Source organism: Myxocyprinus asiaticus, chromosome 20 (genome assembly GCF_019703515.2).
Source record: "Myxocyprinus asiaticus isolate MX2 ecotype Aquarium Trade chromosome 20, UBuf_Myxa_2, whole genome shotgun sequence".
Taxonomy (NCBI): Eukaryota; Metazoa; Chordata; class Actinopteri; order Cypriniformes; family Catostomidae; genus Myxocyprinus; species Myxocyprinus asiaticus.
In genome coordinates, this window is record NC_059363.1 from 1,701,452 (window position 1) to 1,724,000 (window position 22,549).

The 22,549-nt window shown below is 35.9% G+C and overlaps 1 protein-coding gene across 1 annotated transcript in view; it reads right to left on the minus strand.

The window, feature by feature from the left end:
* Positions 1–22,549, minus strand: part of LOC127410687 (1-phosphatidylinositol 4,5-bisphosphate phosphodiesterase beta-2-like) — a 46,722-nt gene that overhangs the window by 9,231 nt on the left and 14,942 nt on the right. Inside the window, exons 8-27 of the mRNA XM_051645851.1 lie at positions 22,308–22,408; positions 22,032–22,195; positions 19,462–19,608; positions 17,558–17,715; positions 17,179–17,261; positions 16,986–17,070; positions 14,621–14,834; positions 14,196–14,272; positions 12,781–12,877; positions 11,849–11,933; positions 11,571–11,695; positions 10,420–10,571; positions 10,086–10,250; positions 9,861–9,960; positions 8,026–8,130; positions 7,852–7,907; positions 7,558–7,636; positions 6,863–7,300; positions 2,700–2,877; positions 2,255–2,381 (exon numbers count right to left, since the gene is read on the minus strand). Coding sequence (XP_051501811.1) covers positions 2,255–2,381; positions 2,700–2,877; positions 6,863–7,300; positions 7,558–7,636; positions 7,852–7,907; positions 8,026–8,130; positions 9,861–9,960; positions 10,086–10,250; positions 10,420–10,571; positions 11,571–11,695; positions 11,849–11,933; positions 12,781–12,877; positions 14,196–14,272; positions 14,621–14,834; positions 16,986–17,070; positions 17,179–17,261; positions 17,558–17,715; positions 19,462–19,608; positions 22,032–22,195; positions 22,308–22,408 — 2,736 coding nt within the window. The remainder of the gene's footprint in view (positions 1–2,254; positions 2,382–2,699; positions 2,878–6,862; positions 7,301–7,557; positions 7,637–7,851; positions 7,908–8,025; positions 8,131–9,860; positions 9,961–10,085; positions 10,251–10,419; positions 10,572–11,570; positions 11,696–11,848; positions 11,934–12,780; positions 12,878–14,195; positions 14,273–14,620; positions 14,835–16,985; positions 17,071–17,178; positions 17,262–17,557; positions 17,716–19,461; positions 19,609–22,031; positions 22,196–22,307; positions 22,409–22,549) is intronic.

The window sequence follows — 22,549 nt, forward strand, 5'->3', positions numbered from 1 at the left end:
GTGCGAGTATTATGTTTACACTGAAAATGCAACAAAAAGAAGTGTACTACGAGTACCCGGATGATGCACTTTTTCAACCGTCAAAACGGAGTGTGGAATGTCGGACACTTCGTGCAGTCTGCGCACGTGACTTGCCGAACATAGCAGAAGGGGTGGAGTTACAGGCAGCGATGGTGATCTGGCAAAACAGTTGTAAGTAATGGAGTATATGACAACTAGCGAAACTTCTGTGAAGCACCTTACAAAAGTGAGTTAAATGCTTTACCATCATACCATGCTGTGTGAATATGTATATTATAGAGGTATACATTAAGTGTTGAACTGAGGGTGGATAGCGCACTAAAGCTAGTGGCAACACCACGCTTGGGTTTGAAACATCGCTTCCATCAGCTGTTAAATGGCGAACGCTTCTATGTATTAAAAAAACTTTTGGGATGATAATACACTACATGGCTTACATTTTGTAAGTGCATAGTGTATAGTGTGTCGTTTGGGATACAGCTATAGTGTTTGTGTTAACATTTAACAAAATTAATTATTATTTTAATTACTTTATTATTATAAAGTCAAACGTTTTAAAACTTCTGTGGTAGCTTGAGCCTTAATCACCATTTTTCTACAAAAATCCATCAGAAAATGTATATTATGCAGGCACTTTTGGAATACAGTTTTTAGCATACTTCGATTTTGGATGCAATAATCCTTCATATTTCGAATACTATTTAGGATGGACAATATGCAAATTGGGATGCAGGATAAGTCAATGTAATTTAGATGTTACTGCATAAACTTAATCTGCAGAGTGACATGCTAAAACAACATGTTCATTCAAGAAATCGATATGTTGCTTCCAAAAGAAATCGACCTCATTCTGATGCATTACTAACAAGCACTACTATTAGTATTACTACTACTGTATATATTATCACCACTAACATCTCCCATCAGACATTTTTGCATCAATTCAAATGAGTTTACCTTTTCCTGTGGCGCGACTGATTGCGTTGCAAGAATAACTCACGGTGAGTGTTATTTGGACTAAAAAATGACCATTTTACTCTACTGATGGTTAGGTTTAGGGTTGGGGTTTGGGTGTAGGTTTAATAAAATATACATTCCTGTTGACTATATTACATCATTTACAACAAAAAATTAAACTCGCTTTTGGCGCCACTCTGTGGACATTTCACTCGGAAACTTGAGTGCACACGTGCCCATACCCATGTCGACAGTGGCGGTTTGGTGACCTCTCGATTGTCCGTTGCTCCAGTTGGAAGCTCGCTGAGAGGAAGAGCGCCTGCAGTAACCGCATGTTTGGTATTCAGTGCGCCACAAAGCCCCAACATGACACGCACGAGGGGCAGTGGTGGCTTGGCGGTTAAGGCTCTGGGTTAATGACTAGATGGTCAGGGGTTCAAGCCCCAACACCGCCACGATGCCACCGTTGGGCCCTTGACCAGCAAGGCCCTTGACCCCATCTGCTCCAGGGGCGCCGTATCATGGCTGACCCTGCGCTCTGACCCCAGCTTGGCTGGGATATGTTGGGCAGTGGTAGCTCAGCGGTTAAGGCTCTGGGTTACTGAGCTCTGACCCCAGCTTGGCTGGGATATGTTGGGCAGTGGTAGCTCAGCGGTTAAGGCTCTGGGTTACTGATTAGATGGTCAGGGGTTCAAGCCCCAGCACTGCCAAGATGCCACTGTTGGGCCCTTGAGCAAGGCCCTTGACCCTATCTGCTCCAGGGGCACTGTATCATGGCTGACCCTGCACTCTGACCCCAGCCTACCTGGGATATGTGAAAAAGAAGAATTTCACTGTATATGTGCAAATGTATATGTGTGACAAATAAAGAAAATTGTTGTTAAAACACTTCTAGCTTCTGCCAGTGGGATCGGTGTGGGTAAAATGTGTGCAGAGATCCATTTTGAAAAGACTGCGGTTGATATGAGTGTAAGAGAGTGCTGTGGGTCTGGTCAGGTTTACTCTCTCAGAAAAGGACATGATTGACCTCTGATCCATGCAGATCAACTGACTACAGAGAGCAGCAGAGTGCTGATGGGTAATCAATATCTGGAGAGAATTTTGGCTCACGGACAGCGGGAAACACTCGACTTCACAACAGAGAGGAAAGTAACACCTGGCTGTTTACATGCTAATGAAACTTTATTCAAGTTTAGTGTATGGTCATGCAGTTGAAGTGAGTTTATAAGCTTGAACACACTTAATTCTTAGAGAGAGAGTTATTGAGTTGTTTTACCTCAGTATTTTGTTGCTCTTTTTTCTTCTTCAGTTGATCATACTTCTCCACAAGCAGAGCTCTGAGCTCAGACATGAGTTTCTGTTTGAGTTCAGTGATCTGCTCAGTTGGATCTGAACCCTCTGTCCTGTACAATCACACACAACACACAACAACTAAACATCATCACTAAATTTAAGATCAATTCTCACAACATATACATGAACCACAAGACTGTAGAAGGACCAATACAGTTCTGATGAAGTTTCTCTGCTGAAAAGACCAGTATATGTCATGTTTGGATGCTGTTGTCAGCACAAACCAGCACTAAGCAACAGGTTACATTGAGCAGGTGAAGGTCTTATCAACAAGTTTGCGTTAACCCAAGAGGGTTGAGCAGAGAAAGTAATGTTAATATAACATAATATGTTCTACTAAAGCTGTATTTTGTTTGTGTTGTATTTACTTCTTGCCCGAATTCTTCTTCTTCAAGGCTTTAAGCTGCTCATTGTACTTCTGTGTCAGGTCTTGTTGTTTCTTCTGAAACTTCTTCTCCATGTCTTTGAGGTCTTTCTCTTGTTTCTTGGTGACCTTCAGGAAGTTCTTATGCTGCTGTAGTTCTTCAGATGTCACACTTGGTGGATCTGAAATTAGACATTACAGTGAGCTCTGGTCAAACAAACAAACAAACAAACAAACAAACAAACAAACAAACAAATGTCCATTAACTAACTACTTTTAACTATCTAATAAGATCATTACAGCTCAATCTAACTAATAAGAGCATTTTACTGATCATAACTACCCACTCACTAACTAACTTACTAACTTACTAACTCACTCACACTCACTCACTCACTCACTCACTCACTCAGATCATTTTATTCATCATTAGTAACTAACCAACTAACTAACTAACTAATAAGATCATTTTATTCATCATATTCATCATAACTAACCAACCAACCAACCAGATCATTTTATTCATCATAACTAACTAACTAACAAGATTTTTCATCATATTCATCATAACTAACCAACTAACCAACGAACCAATGAACGTACCAACCAACCAACCAACCAGATCATTTTATTCCTCATAACTCACTCACTCACTCACTCAGATCATTTTATTCATCATTAGTAACTAACTAACTAACTAAGTAACTAATAAAATAATTTTATTCATCATATTCATCATAACTAACCAACGAACCAACTAACCAACCAACCAACCAACCAGATCATTTTATTCATCATCATAACTAACTAACAAGATAATTTTATTCATCATATTCATCATAACTAATGAACCAACCAACCAACCAGATCATTTTATTCATCATAACTAACTAACTAACTAACTAATAAGATCATTTTATTCATCATATTCATCATAACTAACCAACGTACCAACCAACCAACCAGATAATTTTATTCATCATAACTAACTCACTCACGCACTCAGATCATTTTATTCATCATTAGTAACTAACTAAATAACTAACTAACTAATAAGATCATTTTATTCATCATATTCATCATAACTAACCAACGAACGTACCAACCAATCAACCAACTAGATCGTTTTATTCATCATAACTAACTAACTAATGAACTAACTAACAAGATCATTTTATTCATCATATTCATCATAACTAACGAACGAACCAATGAACGTACCAACCAACAAACCAGATCATTTGATTTATCATAACTAACTAACTAACTAACTAACAAGATTTTACATCATATTCATCACAACTAACCAACGAACCAATGAACGTACCAACCAACCAACCAACCAACTAGATCATTTTATTCCTCATAACTAACTCACTCACTCACTCACATCATTTTATTCATCATTAGTAACTATCTAACTAACTAACTAATATGATCATTTTATTCATCATATTCATCATAACTAACCAACGAACCAACTAACCAACCAACCAACCAGATCATTTTATTCATCATAACTAACTGACTAACTAATTAACAAACTAACAAGATCATTTTTCTTTATCATATTCATCATAACTAACCAGTGAACCAATGAACGTACCAACCAACCAACCAGATAATTTTATTCATCATAACTAACTAACTAACAAACTAAGTAACTAACAAGATCATTTTATTCATCATATTCATCATAACTAATGAACCAACCAACCAACCAGATAACTTTATTCATCATAACTAACTAACTAACTAAATAACTAACAAGATCATTTTTTCATCATATTCATCATAACTAACCAGCGAACCAATGAACGTACCAACCAACCAACCAACCAACCAGATAACTTTATTCATCATAACTAACTAACTAACTAACTAAATAACTAACAAGATCATTTTTTCATCATATTCATCATAACTAACCAGCGAACCAATGAACGTACCAACCAACCAACCAACCAACCAGATAACTTTATTCATCATAACTAACTAACTAACTAACTAAATAACTAACAAGATCATTTTTTCATCATATTCATCATAACTAACCAGCGAACCAATGAACGTACCAACCAACCAACCAACCAACTAGATAATTTTATTCATCATAACTAACTAACGAATGAACCAATGAACGTACCAACCAACCAACCAGATAATTTTATTCATCATAACTAACTAACAAACTAAGTAACTAACAAGATCATTTTATTCATCATATTCATCATAACTAATGAACCAACCAACCAACCAGATAACTTTATTCATCATAACTAACTAACTAACTAACTAAATAACTAACAAGATCATTTTTCCATCATATTCATCATAACTAACCAGCGAACCAATGAACGTACCAACCAACCAACCAACCAGATAATTTTATTCATCATAACTAACTAACTAACTAACTAACTAACTAACAACTAGGGATGTGCCTGAAATCGAATACCTTATTTGGAAAGGCATGAATAATGACTTCAAAATGAATAAAGAATTAATCCGAATAATAGAAAAAATGTACAGAAGAATGATCATACAACAAGCACAGGTATAAAGTGATATTTTAAAAAAAAATATTGAAAATTACAGAGCAATGATGAGTCTGTGAAGCCAATATTACTACAGTGTAAACCTATGAATGAAAATGCGCTTGTCAGATGTCTGTTATACGCAGACTGCATAATCTGTGAATAGAGAGCTGCGGAACTGCAACTCTGTACATATCATAAATGGGTCATTCCTAGAATTTGGTGACATTCCGGCTTTGAAACTTTTGAAAAATAAAATGTTTGATCATTACAGGGACATATTAAAGATTGTATTAGTAGCTAATTTACCAAAAAATTCAGACGTCCATCCAGTTAAATAGGCAGCATCAGGGTGGACAATAACAGGGTAGACATTCAGTGGATAAATTAGCCACTATATGGTCTGTGACTGATATCTAGCAAACATATTTGTAAATTCAGTTCAATGATTTAGCACTTATTTTTGTCAAAGATGTTTGACGTGCAGTTTTAGTGACATGAGGAAATGACACAGTGCAGTAGAAAAGGATTTAAATTATTTAAAATGTAACTTTTAAACCAACAGATGTGTGTAACATTATAAAAAGTCTTTATTATTTTTAACAAGCCTATCAAAATTGTATTCGGGTGAAATGAAACAATATAAACACCACAAACTTGTACTGGGGACTTAATGTCACCGAATTGTAGGAATGACCCATTTATACATGCTCACCTGCACGAGACACTGCTTTACACTGAAAAACATCGCAGATGGCCGCAAAATTGCGTTCAGTGCGAAGCCGTCCGTGTTAAAACAGCCATCTTAAACAGCCATTATGCATCAATTACAACAAAGAATCGCCAGTTTCCAATACAGTTAAAGGGAAACTAACATAACAGTAGATTATGGACTTCTGAAATGGCAAAACAAGTGGGTATACTGAGGGTATACGCAAATATTGATCCTTAGAAGTTGTTATACGCAAACAGCCCTGGGAAAAAAGTACGCATACGGTGTATACGTGCGTATGGCTCCAATTACACCACTGATATAGAGGTTCAGTCTTGCAATGTATTCCACTGCATTTCACTAATTCTGCACATGAAATTTCACTAATTAAGCCTCGAGTGTATCATAAAACTTTCTGATAGAGATTGATGGTGCTTTCAGTTTGTAGGCTATATTCATTATTATTATTATTAATAATAATATTTAAATATGCCTATCCGAGACATACTTTATATGCAGAAGCTATAGCCTAAATGTAAGAGAGTTACATTTTTTATTAATTTTGACGCACATCCGGTTTAAGCAATGCCCAAATCTGGTTCTATCCGAATACAGATACAGATACAGATAATTTTTTCATAGTAAAAGATACAAATAATGGCTTCGCTGCACATCCCTTCCTAACCTAACTAAATAACCTAACAAAATAATTTTATTAATAATCTTTTGCTGTATAATACAATGAGACCATCATTATTTACCATCGCAACCATCATTCCCACCATATTAATGACTTTAGTACCTTGATTTTGGTATTTGGGTGTTTTTATGTATCTAATGATTTTCTAAATATTTACCTGAACTCTTGACACTTAACTGAAAGTACCATTTAGCAAGGACAATGTGAGCAGGCCTCACCTGACGGATCAGACAGGGTTTCCTCACTGGTTTTTTCTGCAGGACTGGATTCTGTGGTCTCGATCTCTGTCACATTATTATCTTCAGCTGAAGCAGGCTCTTCTGGTTTCTCTTCTGGTTGTGGTTCAGGTTGAGGTGGTTCTGGTGCTGGTTCTGGCGCTGGTTCAGATTTAGGTGGTTCTGGGGATGGTTCTGGTTCAGGTTTAGATGGTTCTGGTTCAGGTTTAGGTGGTTCTGTGGATGGTTCTGGTTCAGGTTTAGGTGGTTCTGGTGCTGGTTCAGGTTTAGGTGGTTCTGGTTCAGGTTTAGGTGGTTCTGGGGCTGGTTCTGGTTTTGGTTCAGGTGGTTCAGGAGTTGGAGCAGGGACTGGTTCTGGTTTTTCCTCTGGTTTTTCCTCTGGTGCAACACCGCCCTCTGCTGGACTCTCAGCCTTTGGTTCTAATAATACAAGAAAAAGAAAGAAGACAATTATTATTCATATCACATCAATAATACATAATATTAAATGCACAGTACAGTTATGGTATCAGATGTCATCTAATACCATACTCTGATATTTTTGGTACCATATTCATACTGTGCATCATGGCATCTAATACCACCAGGGTACTCATGGCAAAAAAAACAAAACAAAAAAAAAAAAACCATGGCCTTGCACATTAAGTAAGGGATTATAGCAGTTCAGGGTTACTTACCTGCAGCAGGTGCTGGTGTGGCAGCTGGTGGGGCTCCATCCGCAGCAGGTAACTCATATTCACATACATACGTTGAACTCTAGAACCACGATTACAGTGAGAACTTTATGAGATAAGATTTGCCATATTTTAATGTTTAGCAAAAGCTTCTATTTTGTAGACTGTACATCAATCAGACTGCCTGCACTTCACAGTACACTAACGTCTTTCTAGTATGATTGAATATATATGGCATCATGCATGTGTATGATTAGATATAATCTTTTAAAGATATAAACAGTCTTTTAACTGTACCTCAGTCTTCGGTGGCTTTGAAGTCTTCACTGGATTGAAAAGTGCATCTGTGAAATCTAAAGAAATGAAATAAATGAAAGTCACACAAGTGTTTGTTTGATGTTGTATTAGTCTTAAATAAATGCATATGTGCTGTATGAATGTAAATGTGTGCTTATAAGACAGTGAGAGTACCAGCGAAAGCAGCAGGGATGTAGTCCTTGACTTCAATGTGCACAAACAGAGACGGAAGCATGAGCGGCATGTTACTCTCACTGCGCAAACAAATGTGTTGGAAACCTGTAAGTAAAACATAGAAATGACTAAAAGTATCATAAAATTAGTCCATATAGCTTGTGTGCAATATTTCAAATCTTCATTTTACTTTTTGGAGCTTGGCAGTTTCAATCACTACCCACTTTCCTTGTATTGAAAACAGAAACTTGGACATTCTGATTAAGATCTCATTTTGTGACTAATACGAGGTCAGATTGAGAATAAGTGAATGATTTGACTAAGAAAATTTTAATGTTGGGGTTATCTATTCTTTTAAAAATGAAGGTTCCAATTAAAACCATAAGGGTTTTACATCCTGATGTTTAACTACTCAATCTAACTAATAAGATAATTGTATTAATCATAACTAACTAACAAACTAACCAACTAACTAACTAACTAACCAACCAACCAACAAGATAATTGTATTCATCATAACTAACCAACCTTCCAACCAACTGCTTGGTCTAACTAATAATATAATTTTATTCATCATAACTAACTAACCAACCAACCAACCAACAAGATCATTTTATTCATCATAACTAACCAACCAACCAACCAACCAACCAACTGACAAGATCATTTTATTCATCATAACCAACCAACCAACCAACAAGATCATTTTATTCATCATAACTAACCAACCAATCAACCAACCAACTGCTTGATCTAACTAATAATATAATTGTATTCATCATAACTAACTAACCAACCAACCAACCTACCAACCAACCAACAAGATCATTTTATTCATCATAACCAACCAACCAACCAACCAGCCAACCAACCAACCAACCAACCAACCAGCCAACCAACCAACCAACAAGGTCATTTTATTCATCATAACTAACCAACCAACCAATCAACCAACCAACTACTTGATCTAACTAATAATATCATTTTATTCATCATAACTAACAAACCAACCAACCAACCAACCAGATCATTTTATTCATCATAACTAACCAACCAACCAACCAGCCAGCCAACCAACCAACCAACCAACCACCCAACCAACCAACAAACTAACAAGATCATTTTATTCATCATAACTAACCAACCAACCAACCAACCAACCAACCGACAAGATAATTTTATTCATCATAACTAACCAACTAACCAACCAACTGACAAGATCATTTTATTCATCATAACTAATTAACCAACCAACCAACCAACCAACTACTTGATCTAACTAATAATATCATTTTATTCATCATAACTAACCAACCAACCAGCCAACCAACCAACCACCCAACCAACCAACCAACCAACCAACAAGATCATTTTATTAATCATAACTAATTAACTAACAACTTTAACTCAAGATAACTTTTTTCATCATAACTGACTACTCAATCTAGCTAATAAGATCTTTTCATTCATAACTAACTAACTAACTCAAATGAATAAGATCATTTTATTAATCATAACTAGCTAACTAACAACTTTAACTCAAGATCACTTTTTTCATCGTAACTGACTAAATCTAGCTAATAAGATCATTTCATTCATAACTAACTAACTAACTAACTAACTAACTAACTAACTAACTAACAGTTTGAAGAAAGTAAATGGGGTCTGAATGAGAGTAATTAATGACAGTGTTAAATTAATTAATGACTATTCCTTAAAAAATGGAGGTTCCAATTAAAACTGGATTTTACACAGCCTAATGTCACAGGAGAACATTTTAAGAATTTTGGTGCTGAAAAGAACCATTAAAATACCTTGTATATGGTCAGTCTAACCTGTTTTAAGAGCGTCAAGTGGAATGATTCTGTGACCTAAGAACTTGCCACCATCCTCAAGAACGACGAGTCTGAGATAGGCCATTTCCGGCAGCAAGATCTGATCAAAATCACAGAAACATACAACGTCAGACTAGCTCAAACAAGCGATCATGAGGCTTCATTAATGTATGTTTTGGGCCATTAAACGTAATATTTACCCGTCTGTTTTTGCATATCACTGACCTTCTCAAAGACGAATGGCTCCTCATTCCACTCTGGGTTGATGGCGTTTGGTGTGGTGGTCCATTTGGTGCGGTACTTTTTTTTAGGATCTTTTGGCAAACCGATGAGCTCCACCTCGACTCCGGTCTTCACATTCTTATCAGATAGGAACTGACCTGAGTAGATCTGAACAGATTGAGAGGTTACAGTTCAATGGAGAATTTCATATTTTCATGTTTTAGGATTTTTTGGTCCTAAATTCAAATAATTTATGATTTCCCAAAAAAGTCCAAAACCCAGCAATGTATTTCTGGGTTTTGTGACTTTTGAAATGTAATGGCACTTATTAGTTTACCTTAATTGTGAGCGTGCTGGCAATAACAGTATCAATCCTGTCACTGAAGGGATCGAACTTCTTGTCGTTTCTCCGCAGGACGTCATGTTTGAGCAAGTAACCCGTCCGACCATTATACTCAAACAGAGCCATGTTCAGCTGCATGGGGAAATCTACAGGATCAAATATATCACAGTCTCATATCAACTCTCTGTTACTGAAATTCATAAAAGAAAATCAAGTTAAATAAAATATACTGGCATCAGATAGAACATTGTTTATGTAATCAAACAACACTGCACTGTGAACACTGTTAATAAATACTACTATTTAACTATTACTTCCCTAAATTTAGTATAGATACAATATATATATATATATATATATATATATATATATATATATATATATATATATTTTTTTTTTTTTTTTTTCATTTTTAAAATTAAGTTAGCTTGAATTGAAAATATTTATTAATTAAAATAAAATAAAAAAGAGAATATATTGGCATCAGATTGAAAATGTGCACTGTATACAAAGAAAAATGTGCTTGTCAAGAAATTCTTTTTTTTTTTTTTTTTTACAAAAGTTAGAATTTAGAAAAAATATGTTTGATTGTTTTTTTATTAGTTTTTAAATTAAATTACATTTTGAATATTTATTGATAAAATAAAATGGATCCTGTTTACACATGCCCTCTAAACAAAACAAACAAAAAAAAAAAACTGCTTTTACATTTACAGAAAAGGCTGTGTGAATTGTATATATAATGAAAAAACAATGTATACAAAAATGTGCTTCAATTATTACATTTAATTTTGAAAATTGAGTTAAATAATTGGTTGTTAAATTATTGATGTTAAATGTATGGCACAGAAATACTGGCTTGCACTAAATTCACACACACACACACACACACACACACACACACACACACACACACACACACACACACACACACAAAATTACACTTGTGTATGCTATTACATATAAACACATTATGAAGCCAAAATCAGAAGTTTCTAATTATGGAATTAAATTATGTTAAACAATTGATACACACAGATAAATACCACCGATCAGTAAATATGATATGTAGCTGAAAAGTGAGTTTTTGTGTTTTCTGCATGAGTTTCATCAGTGGGCTTTTGAAACAAACATAAATGTCTCACCCATAGTTTGGTAGTTGAGTGCCACAAACTGACAGCCAGCGGTCCAGAACGGCTGAGGATTATAGTTTGAAGAATCCACACGGGTTCCTTTAGGGTAGATACGACTCATCTGCCTCTTATTGTATCTACAGACATCGGTATAGGAAACACGTGACATCTAACAAACACCATCATCTTATATCAGCTGCTTTTTGCTTGTCAATGTGACATAATAGTTTGCATCTAAATATTACAGTTAAGAAGTAATCTGTAGAAATATAACTGGTGTGAAAGGATACTCGGCCCAGTCCACAGCGTTCTTGGCAATCAGACTTTCTCCTTTGGTTTCCACGAATGACGAGATCACGAAACTCTTGTTCTTTTCTATATTTAGACAAAAGTCAATGATAATAACTTTAGAATTTAGAAATGTACACTGTGACTTGCAGTAAAAGTGATAGGTGGCATTATTTGTTGTATTCAGAATCAATTCAAGCAGTTGAATGGTGCAACAGAGAGCAAATAACAACAGGGTCATTCCTACTAAATAGTACATTGTCGTGTCCCCATCATATATTTCTTCAAAGATCACATTTTAAACTCCCAATTTTGAAAGATGGAAATCATTGTGCAGTATTGCATAAGAGGATGATCAAAATGGATTTACAGTATGATATACACTACCGGTCAAAAGTTCTGAAACACTTGACTGAAATGTTTCTCATGATCTTAAAAATCTTTTGATCTGAAGGCGTATGATTAAATGTTTGAAATTAGTTTTGTAGACAAAAATATAATTGTGCCACCATATTAATTTATTTCATTATAAAACTAAAATTTAATAAAAAAGTTTTTGAAATTGATGACTTGGACCAAATAATAAAGAAAAGCAGCCACTAAGTGCCCAACCTAGATGGGAACTCCTTCAATACTGTTTAAAAAGCATCCCAGGGTGATACCTCAAGAAGTTGATGAGAAAATGTCAAGAGTACATGTCTGCAGATTCTAGGCAAAGGGTGACTACTTTGAAGATGCTAAAATATAACACAGTTTTGATTTATTTTGCATAATAGTTCCATTGATGTTATTCCATAGTTTTAATGACTTTACTATTATTCTAAAATGTGAAACAAATTATAATAAAGAATGAGTGAGTGTGTTTCAATACTTTTGACCGGTAGTATAGATGAATATTAATCACACACATATGAGAGGGTCTATAAAAACTCACTCGCTGCATTCTCAAAAGAGATGAATTTGTTCGGCTGAACATAGTTGACCAGCGCTGACATCTCTTCATACGCTGTCACTTCCTGTCCAGCGGTACCCTGAGAGGAAATCAAAATAATGCAAGCTCAACAGCAGTAAGCGTGGTCCATTTTGTTAACGCCCAGCAAATGCATCATGTCTTCCAGAATTGCATCATTTTGCTTCATTTGGCAGATGATTATTTATCAAAAACAACTTCGAGTATATCTTAACTACACGGAATAGTTAAACCAAAGTTCACTGATAATCTTCCACTCAGTGAATAATGACTTTCATTACACAAAGCTAGTATGACTTCAGAAAACTTGATCATTTTCATTTAAATTTATTAATAATAAATATGATAAATTAATAAAGTAAAATAAAAAATTAATAGCTAAATTAATGGAAAAGGTTATATTTGTGAAAGTGCCTAATTGTTTATATAATAAAAAATACTGCACTGTAAATACAAAAATGTGCTTGATTAAATTAAATTAAATTAATTTTTTAAATAACATTTTATTTTAAAATAAAAATTTTTTTTAGCTTATTTTATTTTATTTTTTAAGATTTATGCATATAAATTTCATAACAAAATTCCATCAAATTGAATTGTGTAACTTTTAACAAAATGTAATTAATAAAAAATTAAAATATATATATATATTTTTTATTATTTTGTTTAAGATTACTTTTATGGATTTTTTTGTTTGTTTTATCCTTAGTAATAGAAAATATAATAAAAGAATAAAAGAAAATAAATGGGCAAATGCAGCTAAATTAATGGAAAAGGTTATATTTGTGAAAGTGCCTAATTGTTTATATAACAAAACAATACTGCAATGTAAATACAAAAATGAGCTTGATTAAATTAAATACAAATTTTAAATAATTACATATACTCAGATTTATGCCTTTAAATTTCAAAACAAAATTCTATCAAATTGAATTGTGTAACTTTTAACAAAACGTAATTAATAAAATGTAAAATATATATATATATATATATATATATATATATATATATATATATATAGATATACTTAAACAAATGACTATTTATGAGATTATTTATTTTATTGATTTTTATTTTTTTTTTTTTTTTGTGGTGAAATTAGCATACAGCTTAAAAATGTTTTTTTATATTTTATGATACTTTTATGGTGCATTTTTGTCCTTTTAAAGCTTGACCGCCCAGTCCCCTTTTACTTTCATTATACGGAAAAGAACTACCAGGATATTTTCAAAATTTTGCCTTAAAAAGAAAGTCATGCAGGTTTGAAACTATGAAGGTGAGTAAATGATCCTTTTAAAGTAAACACTGTTCCTTTAAGGGTCCTTAATCTTCCTACAATATTTTGTACGGTTTTACAAGTAAATGACGCAGCCCTTCACCTCATCAGAGTTCTTCATCTTTTCCTCATCATGTTCATCATGATCATCCTGTTCTTCAGTCGGCTCATCACGAGTTTCTGTATGAGATAGACACAAAACACATCAGTTAGTTTCTTTTATCGTGTGTAGAAAAAAACAAACAGTGCAACAGCTAATAAAAACACCTGTGTGTGATTTTTTTAGGGGTCCAAACTATTTGTGGATGTCCATAAGTGCAGTGGTCACCAAAAGTTTCTAAATGTCAGAATGTCATTACATTAGATAACTCAATTTCAAAGCAAGTGTCATCTGCAAACATGATGCTAGGGCTTTTCTCAGAACTAACAGCAGTTTTTGGTACTGTTATCTAATGTAATGACATTTTAAGTGTGGCTTAAGTGCCAGATACACTGAACTGGTTTTCAGACTCGTATAGCTCTGTTTACCTTGTCCGGCAGGTGCACCCTGGCCTTCTGCTGGAGCAGGATGGTTTGGATCATCGCTCTGATTGGACTCAGAACTCTCTGCAGCGACTTGTGGCTGGTCGGTAACAGCTTTCTTTGCGTTTTCTTTGTTTGGAGGTGAGCTGCTTTTCTTATTCTTGATCAGTATTTTACCCATCAGCTCAGATGGACTTGGAACTGGGTGGCCTGGCTTGAGCTGAGAACCAACGCCATAGAATATTAGATTAAAAATTAAGTAGAATTATTATTAGCAGTTTGTAATTTCATTTTACTTTTTGAAGAAATACATCAGAACTGTAAGGGTCATGTAGGTCACGTAGTAAACAGGGTAAAAACCTGTATTAACACAATTAATCTAGCCATTATAACAAGGAATTTTCCAACCGGTGCATTTCCAAACAATATATATAGTGTCAGAGTTCTGCCACTTAGGTTGACTGTTTTGTTGTCTTTGTGGCTGAGCTCTGACATCCATGTTTTGCGTCTTGCCTAGTCTATGTGAGAATGCATGGCTCGCCCTTTTGGCATTGTCATGCATTCTCTTGTCTTGTTGGTTATTGGCATGAGTGCATTCCTCTTATGTCATCTTGCTGCATTCACTCATGCCAGTTGTTTCGTGTTTGTCTCTTGCGCCCTTGTTGCGCTGCGTGTCCGGGTTGCGATCCGTAGTCATGTTGTGCTGGGGTTCGGCCACTTCGGTCTTGGTTGCCTGGTTATCTGTGGCCGAGCCCTCGCACAAATGTCCCGTCTTGTCTGTCGTTTGGCATGAGCGCATGTTGCCGTTGTCTCTGGTGATATGCGCTTGTGTCATTCGGGTGTTGTGTCTGTGAGAGCGTGTGGCTTAGTGGTTTAGTTCTGTATTGCCACATGTCTCTCAGTCTTGCGTCACACCCCACCTCCTTGTCTATTCATTATTAGTTTATTGGTTTCAACTGTTCCCTGTTATAACCTCTTTGATTTCTCTCTCTTTATTAGCTCCTTGTGTTTGCTGTCCTTTGCTGAATTGTCTTCACTCGTTGGTTGGTTTTCTTTCCTTTCTGTTTGATCTTTGTGTGTGTATGTTTTTTTTTTCTCAGTTGGTTTTGTTAATGTTGTTTTCTCCCTCGCAATATTTTTATGTTATGTTTTATATTTTAAATAAAAAGCTCACTGATGCCATCTGCGATTGGGTCCTTCCTTTAAACACCCCGATCTGTGACATATAGACTTCTATAGCTACTTTTTGTGTTGTCTAATCAATGCTTTACTCACCTGTCAATATAATGTCTTCGAATGATTAGAATTAATATATTTATTATATATAATTATTATATATTATGTTATATTTATAATATTGAAACTCTGTTTTTTCATGCTACTCTCCACGATCCACACACAACTTACCACACGCCCCATTGAGAGCGAGAACCACTAATCACGACCACAAGGAGGTTACCCCATGTGACTCTACCCTCCCTAGCAACCGGGCCAATTTGGTTGCTTAGGAGACCTGGCTGGAGTCACTCATCACACCCTGGATTCGAACTCGCGACTCAGCATCAATACTCACTGAGATACCCAGTCTCCCTCCAAGAATGCCATATTATACTGATTATACTGTAAAATCAATTGATTTAAATGTCAATATTTATTGCGGTGGACAGTTTGTGGTGCTATAAGGCCTGGGTAGCTCAGTGGTAAAGTACGCTGGCTACCACCCCTGGAGGTCGCTAGTTCGCTAGTTCGAATCCCAGGGCGTGCTGAGTGACTCCAGCCAGGTCTCCTAAGCAACCAAATTGGCCTGGTTGCTAGGGAGGGTAGAGTCACATGGGGTAACCTCCTCGTGGTCACTATAATGTGGTTTGTTCTCGGTGGGACGCATGGTGAATTGAGCGTGGTTGCCACGGTGGATGGCGTGAAGCCTCCACACGCGCTATGTCTCTGTGGCAACGCACTCAACAAGCCACGTGATAAGACTGAGAGACAGCGCGGGTTGACTGTCTCAGACGCAGAGGCAACTGGGATTCGTCCTCCGCCACCCAGACTGAGGCGAATCACTATGCGACCATGAGGACTTAGAGTGCATTGGGAATTGGGCATTCCAAATTGGGAGAAAAAGGGGAAAAATCCCCCCCCCCAAAAAAAAATGCATTGTACATATCAGGGATTAAATAAGAACAGTTAGTCAACACTAATGATGTGTAATTATTCATGTTTTGTCTCAAAAACATGTGTTGGACTGTATTGAAATTCCTCTTCTTGTCGTTCCAATTCTTAAATCCTGATTTTCGCGCAACCTTGGTGTAAGAATTAATCATGATTAACTCTTCAGAAAGAAAACCTACCTAACCCTAACAGCTCAACTAACCGGGTATTTGTCCAGCAGATCAACGAGTAGAGCATCTCCAAATATCGTCCTGCAGTAGTTTGCCATCTTCTCTTGCTGCTTCACACTGAATAAAACATGAACAAATGAACAATTAATAGAATATCTGAAACAATGCAGTATGAGGATCAATATAAAGACGGTTTATTCTGTGAATGATATGAAAGTGTCTTACGAATCCACATGGTTTTCAAATGAAAGGACGACTGGATACTTGGACGTTTTGAATGCACTCTCAGCGATGGCTTCGATCACATCCTGTTACGGAAAATGAACATCCAAGAGGACTTATTGCTCAGATATTGCTCTTAAAGGAAAATCTAGGGGCGCCATGCCTCCCCCAGCCCCCCCTTAGACCCGGCCATGTTTTAAAGGTTTGGTTTTGTAAATCAGTCACTAATATGATGATGTAGTTGAAGTTGAAGTTAGTTGACTAATATTTTTACTCTGACTGTTTCATAACCTGTTTCTGACAAACCGACAAATTTAGCATCTACTTATTGTTATTGGTACGCTCGCCTCCATTCACACATCCCATAATCACAGGAGCAGACCTTGAACAGGATCTCAGTTGTCATGGTGAAGCCGTGGGTGATGATTGGCTCTTCATCGGGAGGTTTGCCCTTCCAACAGTCGAGCTCCAGACAGCGACACCCGGCGAGCAGACACTGACGGTACATTTCCGGAGACGAGACGCCCGTTAACTGACCCGCTGCACAAAGACACAATAACTGAACGTCAATTCTGGAAGTCTTTCCAGTTATGCATTTCCTCCTGTGTTAGTCCTTTCAATTTTTACCTTCACCAGTCGAAACTTTTCGAACCAAAATATTATTTTAATTGGTTTTAATCAGTTTTTAGCTTAACTTTGACTTAATATCTCATAATTGTGAATTTATATCTCGCAATTGCGATTTAATTTCTCATAATTGCGAATAGCGACATTATACAGTATATTGCAATATTGAGTTTGTCACGCAATTGTGTCTATATTTGGCAATCGCGAGTATATACTGTATATATTTTTTCTTATTTTTTATTTTTTTAGCCCCTTTTCTCCCAATTTGAAAACCCAATTCCCACTACTTAGTAGGTCCTTGTGGTGGCACGGTTACTCACCTCAATCCGGGTGGTGGAGGACAAGTCTCGGTTGCCTCCGCTTCTGAGACCGTCAATCCGCGCATCTATCATGTGGCTCGTTGTGCATGACACCGCGGAGACTCACAGCATGTGGAGGCTCATGCTACTCTCCACGATCCACACACAACTTACCACGCACCCCATTGAGAGCGAGAACCACTAATCACGACCACGAGGAGGTTACTCCATGTGACTCTACCCTCCCTAGCAACCGGGCCAATTTGGTTGCTTAGGAGACCTGGCTGGAGTCACTCAGCACACCCTGGATTCGAACTTGCAACTCCAGGGGTGGTAGTCAGCGTCAATACTCGCTGAGTTACCCAGGCCCCCGTATATACTGTATATTAATTTAAAGTTCCAGAACATATTTCTGTAAGTCTGCTGTGTCTTGGTATAGAAATACCACCTTAAATGACAAAACAAGAATATACATTTTTCCATTTGTATCCATTGTGTAACAAGTTACATTTTAGATTCTTGTAATCCGATTACAGTTACTAGTGTAACTCTCAATTAAGTTAATTACTTTTAAGTAGGCCTACATTACTTGGGTTTACATATACTGTAATTCTAAATTTATATTATGTATGTAGAATACATTTAAAACATACATCTGTTTGCATTTCTGAGACAGCCGAAGGAAAACAAAAACTTTTCTGTGACGTGTTTTTAGAATGTAACTTAAAAGTAATTAGTAATCAAATAGTAAATGTAATGTAAATACGAGATATCCACTTTAATCTCTTAATTTCTCGGAACTGTGACTTTATTGAGACTGAGTGTCTCGCTATTGCAACTGTCGTAATTCCGAGATATAAATTTGCAATTGCAACCTTTTTCTTGTAATTACGAGACATAAACTTTAATTGCAACAGCCGAATGGAGCGCAAGAGCGTCCGATTTTTTATTCATTGAGCGGAAAAACGAAAAACATTTCAAGTAATTACACATTACTTAAGTAGTAATGTGATTAGGTTTTGATGAAGTAATAAGTCATGGTAATCTGATTACAATTTTGGAAAAGTAATTCGAAATTTGTTGTGAATTACTTTTTTTTTTTTAAACTTAGCCAACACTGAGCAGCAATGACCTATGTCGTTGTTTAAGGGAAATGGCTAACTACTGTATATTTGTATATGTTTTAATTTGTATTATTGTGTTTTGTAATCTGCTTGGCATTTTAACTCATCACATGGTGCTACTAAAAATTTGTTGATACTTGCTCAAAAAGTGTCCAAATGTCATGATGGTAAAACTGATGAAAAAACGTCTAAGGGTCAACATATAAATGTTCCTCATGAAATAAGTGGTGCGTTACCTGTGAGATAGGTGTTGTGGGAGGACTTGACGAAGTAATGTGTTAAAGGTTGAGTCATGTCGTGACTCTGAGCCAGTTTGTCCAAGTTCACGACAGTTGTTTCTGGTCCCATTAGATAGAACAGCAAACCATCTGGAGATATCTGACCTGCAGTTGCAGAACACAAAACAACGTCTATTTAATCTTTGTATGGCTCCTTTACAATTTAAGTGTCATAAAAGCCCTCATTTTCACTAGTAATTATGTTTACTTGACAAAGTCTGTCCCTCCATTTTCAACCTACTAAAACATGATAGCACTGGCAAAAACATGCTTGCAACATCTAGCTACAGGCTAAAACATACCAGCAATGCCTATTAAAATGCTAGCAGTGCCTAGCTACATGCTGAAACATGCTAGCAATGTCTAACAACATTCTAGCAATTCCAAACACATGCTAAGACATGCTAACAATGCCTAACAAGCTAAAAAAAAAATCCTTGCAACATGCCAAAACATGCTTGAAATGCCTAGCTACATGCTAAAATATGCTATCAATGCCTAGAAACATGCTAGCAATGCCTACCAACACATTTGAACATGCTAGCAATGCCTAGCAACAGGCTAACAGCACCTAGCAAAATGCTAAAACATACTAGCAAAGCCTAGGGATGGGCGATACCACTTATTTTCTTTTTGATCTGATACCAAAAATTTCAAGTCCAATATTGTTGATACCGATACCAATACCGATACTTCTATTAAATGTTGTTGTTTTTTTTTCTTGGGATTCAGTGGGTCATTTAAAATATTATTTTTAGTCATAATTCAAGTCATTATTATTATTATCATTATTTTTATTTTTTTACATTTGTAAGCCTTAACAACAGAAAATTATTAGACTTCTGTTTTGTTTACCCTTACAAAAATTAACCATGGTTTCACTATATTAACTATCGTTTAATTATAGTATTTAGTTAAACCATAGTTACCACACAATTAACCATGGTTACTACTACATTATTACTTTAGTAATACCATGGTTAACTATTGTATTTAATTATTTATTAACAACAATTACACACAATTATAAGAAATGTCACCTTTAGTGACCTATGTTGTTATTTTAGTGTGAATTTACTCCAGAAGCTGTTTCTCTGATTTTTTATCATTACTTCTACAAGGCACTGATCCCTCTTGTTTGAACAAGTGTTGTGGCTTTCAGCATGCATGTTAAGATGAGCAGAGGAAGAAATAGTTCCCATCCTCCACAAGTATTTGCTAATATAGCCTAATCCTTTTTATTTCAAATGTAAGCTTATGATTATTGTTCATGTTCATGGTAACCAAATAATAATATCCTTAGTTAAAAAATAAATAAATAAATAATAATAATAATGTTAGAATCGATATTTTTGTGTGAGGATCGATATTTTTGATTCAACACCAGTACCGGAAGTATCGATTCTTTAGGATCGATCCGCCCATCCCTAGCAAAGCCTAGCAACATGCTAGCAATTTTAAGCTACTAGATAATAACACCTAGCTACATAAATAAAATATGCTATAAATGCCTAGCTACACGTTAAAACATGCTAGTTATGCATAGTAACATGCTGGCAACACCTAGCCACGTGCTAAAACATGCTAGTTATGCATAATAACATGCTGGCAACACCTAGCAACGTGCTAAAACATGCTAGTTATGCATGGTAACATGCTGGCAACACCTAGCCACGTGCTAAAACATGCTAGTTATGCATAGTAACATGCTGGCAACGCCTAGCTACGTGCTAAAACATGCCAGTTATGCATAGTAACATGCTAGCAAACCTAGCCACATGCTAAAACATGCTAGTGATGCATAGTAACATGCTGGCGACACCTAGCGACACGCTAAAACATGCTAGTTATGCATAGTAACATGCTAGCAACACACTAAAACATGCTAGTTATGCGTAATAACATGCTAGCAACACCTAGCGACATGCTAAAACATGCTAGTTATGCATAGTAACATGCTAGCAACACCTAGCGACACTCTAAAACATGCTAGTTATGCATAGTAACATGCTAGCAACACACTAAAACATGCAAGTTATGCGTAATAACATGCTAGCAACACCTAGCGACATGCTAAAACATGCTAGTTATGCATAGAAACATGCAAGCAACACCTAGCGACATGCTTAAACATGCTAGTTATGCATAGTAACATGCTAGCAACACCTAGCGACATGTTAAAACATGCTAGCAATCTGTCAATCAGTAACACTCTTTCATGCTGTGTAATCTTTCAATCTTTCAAACTCTTTCAGTCTGTCTGACTGACTGACTAACGGACCCGGAAAACCTTCAAACTTTTTAAAGTATTTTAAAATTACAGACCAGGCTTTGTCAAGCCAACATCAAAGTCTGTCTTGATGAACTTTACCTGTCTAGTTCAAAATGGTATTTGTTATTTATTTAGTTCATTTTTATCCATAGTGACTTGCAGTAGGTTACACTTATTCCAGGTTGAGTGCATTTGGAGGTTAAGTTTATATAAAAAAAAATGTTATTAATTCATATATCATAATAATATTTCTCACCGCGACTGGCATTGGAGGAACTTGGCTCATATTTCTCAATGAGATTCTTCATCTGCTCAGGTCTCACAAGTGGAAACAGCTCCTCATTCAGCCGAGAGTCACGCTGTTTCTCGTTTAAGAACTTCGCCATCGTCTCCTTCGTCATGAAACCTTTTCCCTTGGTGCTATGGATATCATCATGAAATATTAATTAATGCAAATTAATAATAAACTTATGGGTATGGTCACAATATTTCCAATAGGTGTTACACAAACAGATGGACTGTGTCGACTCACAATGAAGTGAAGATTTCACTGATTTCTGGTCGGGGACACAAATGCAGCAGAAATGTTTTGAATGCAGCTTCAGTGAATACATCTTGCTTAATGGTGTCAAACTGAACACAAAGCATGTCATGAGTTACATTTAGCACACAAACACGTGTTGGTATTCCAATTATGATGAATTTCCATTCATTTCTATTGTTTTTATACTGAGCTCATGATACAGATAGTACTCATCCCGAATGGCCTTTTCA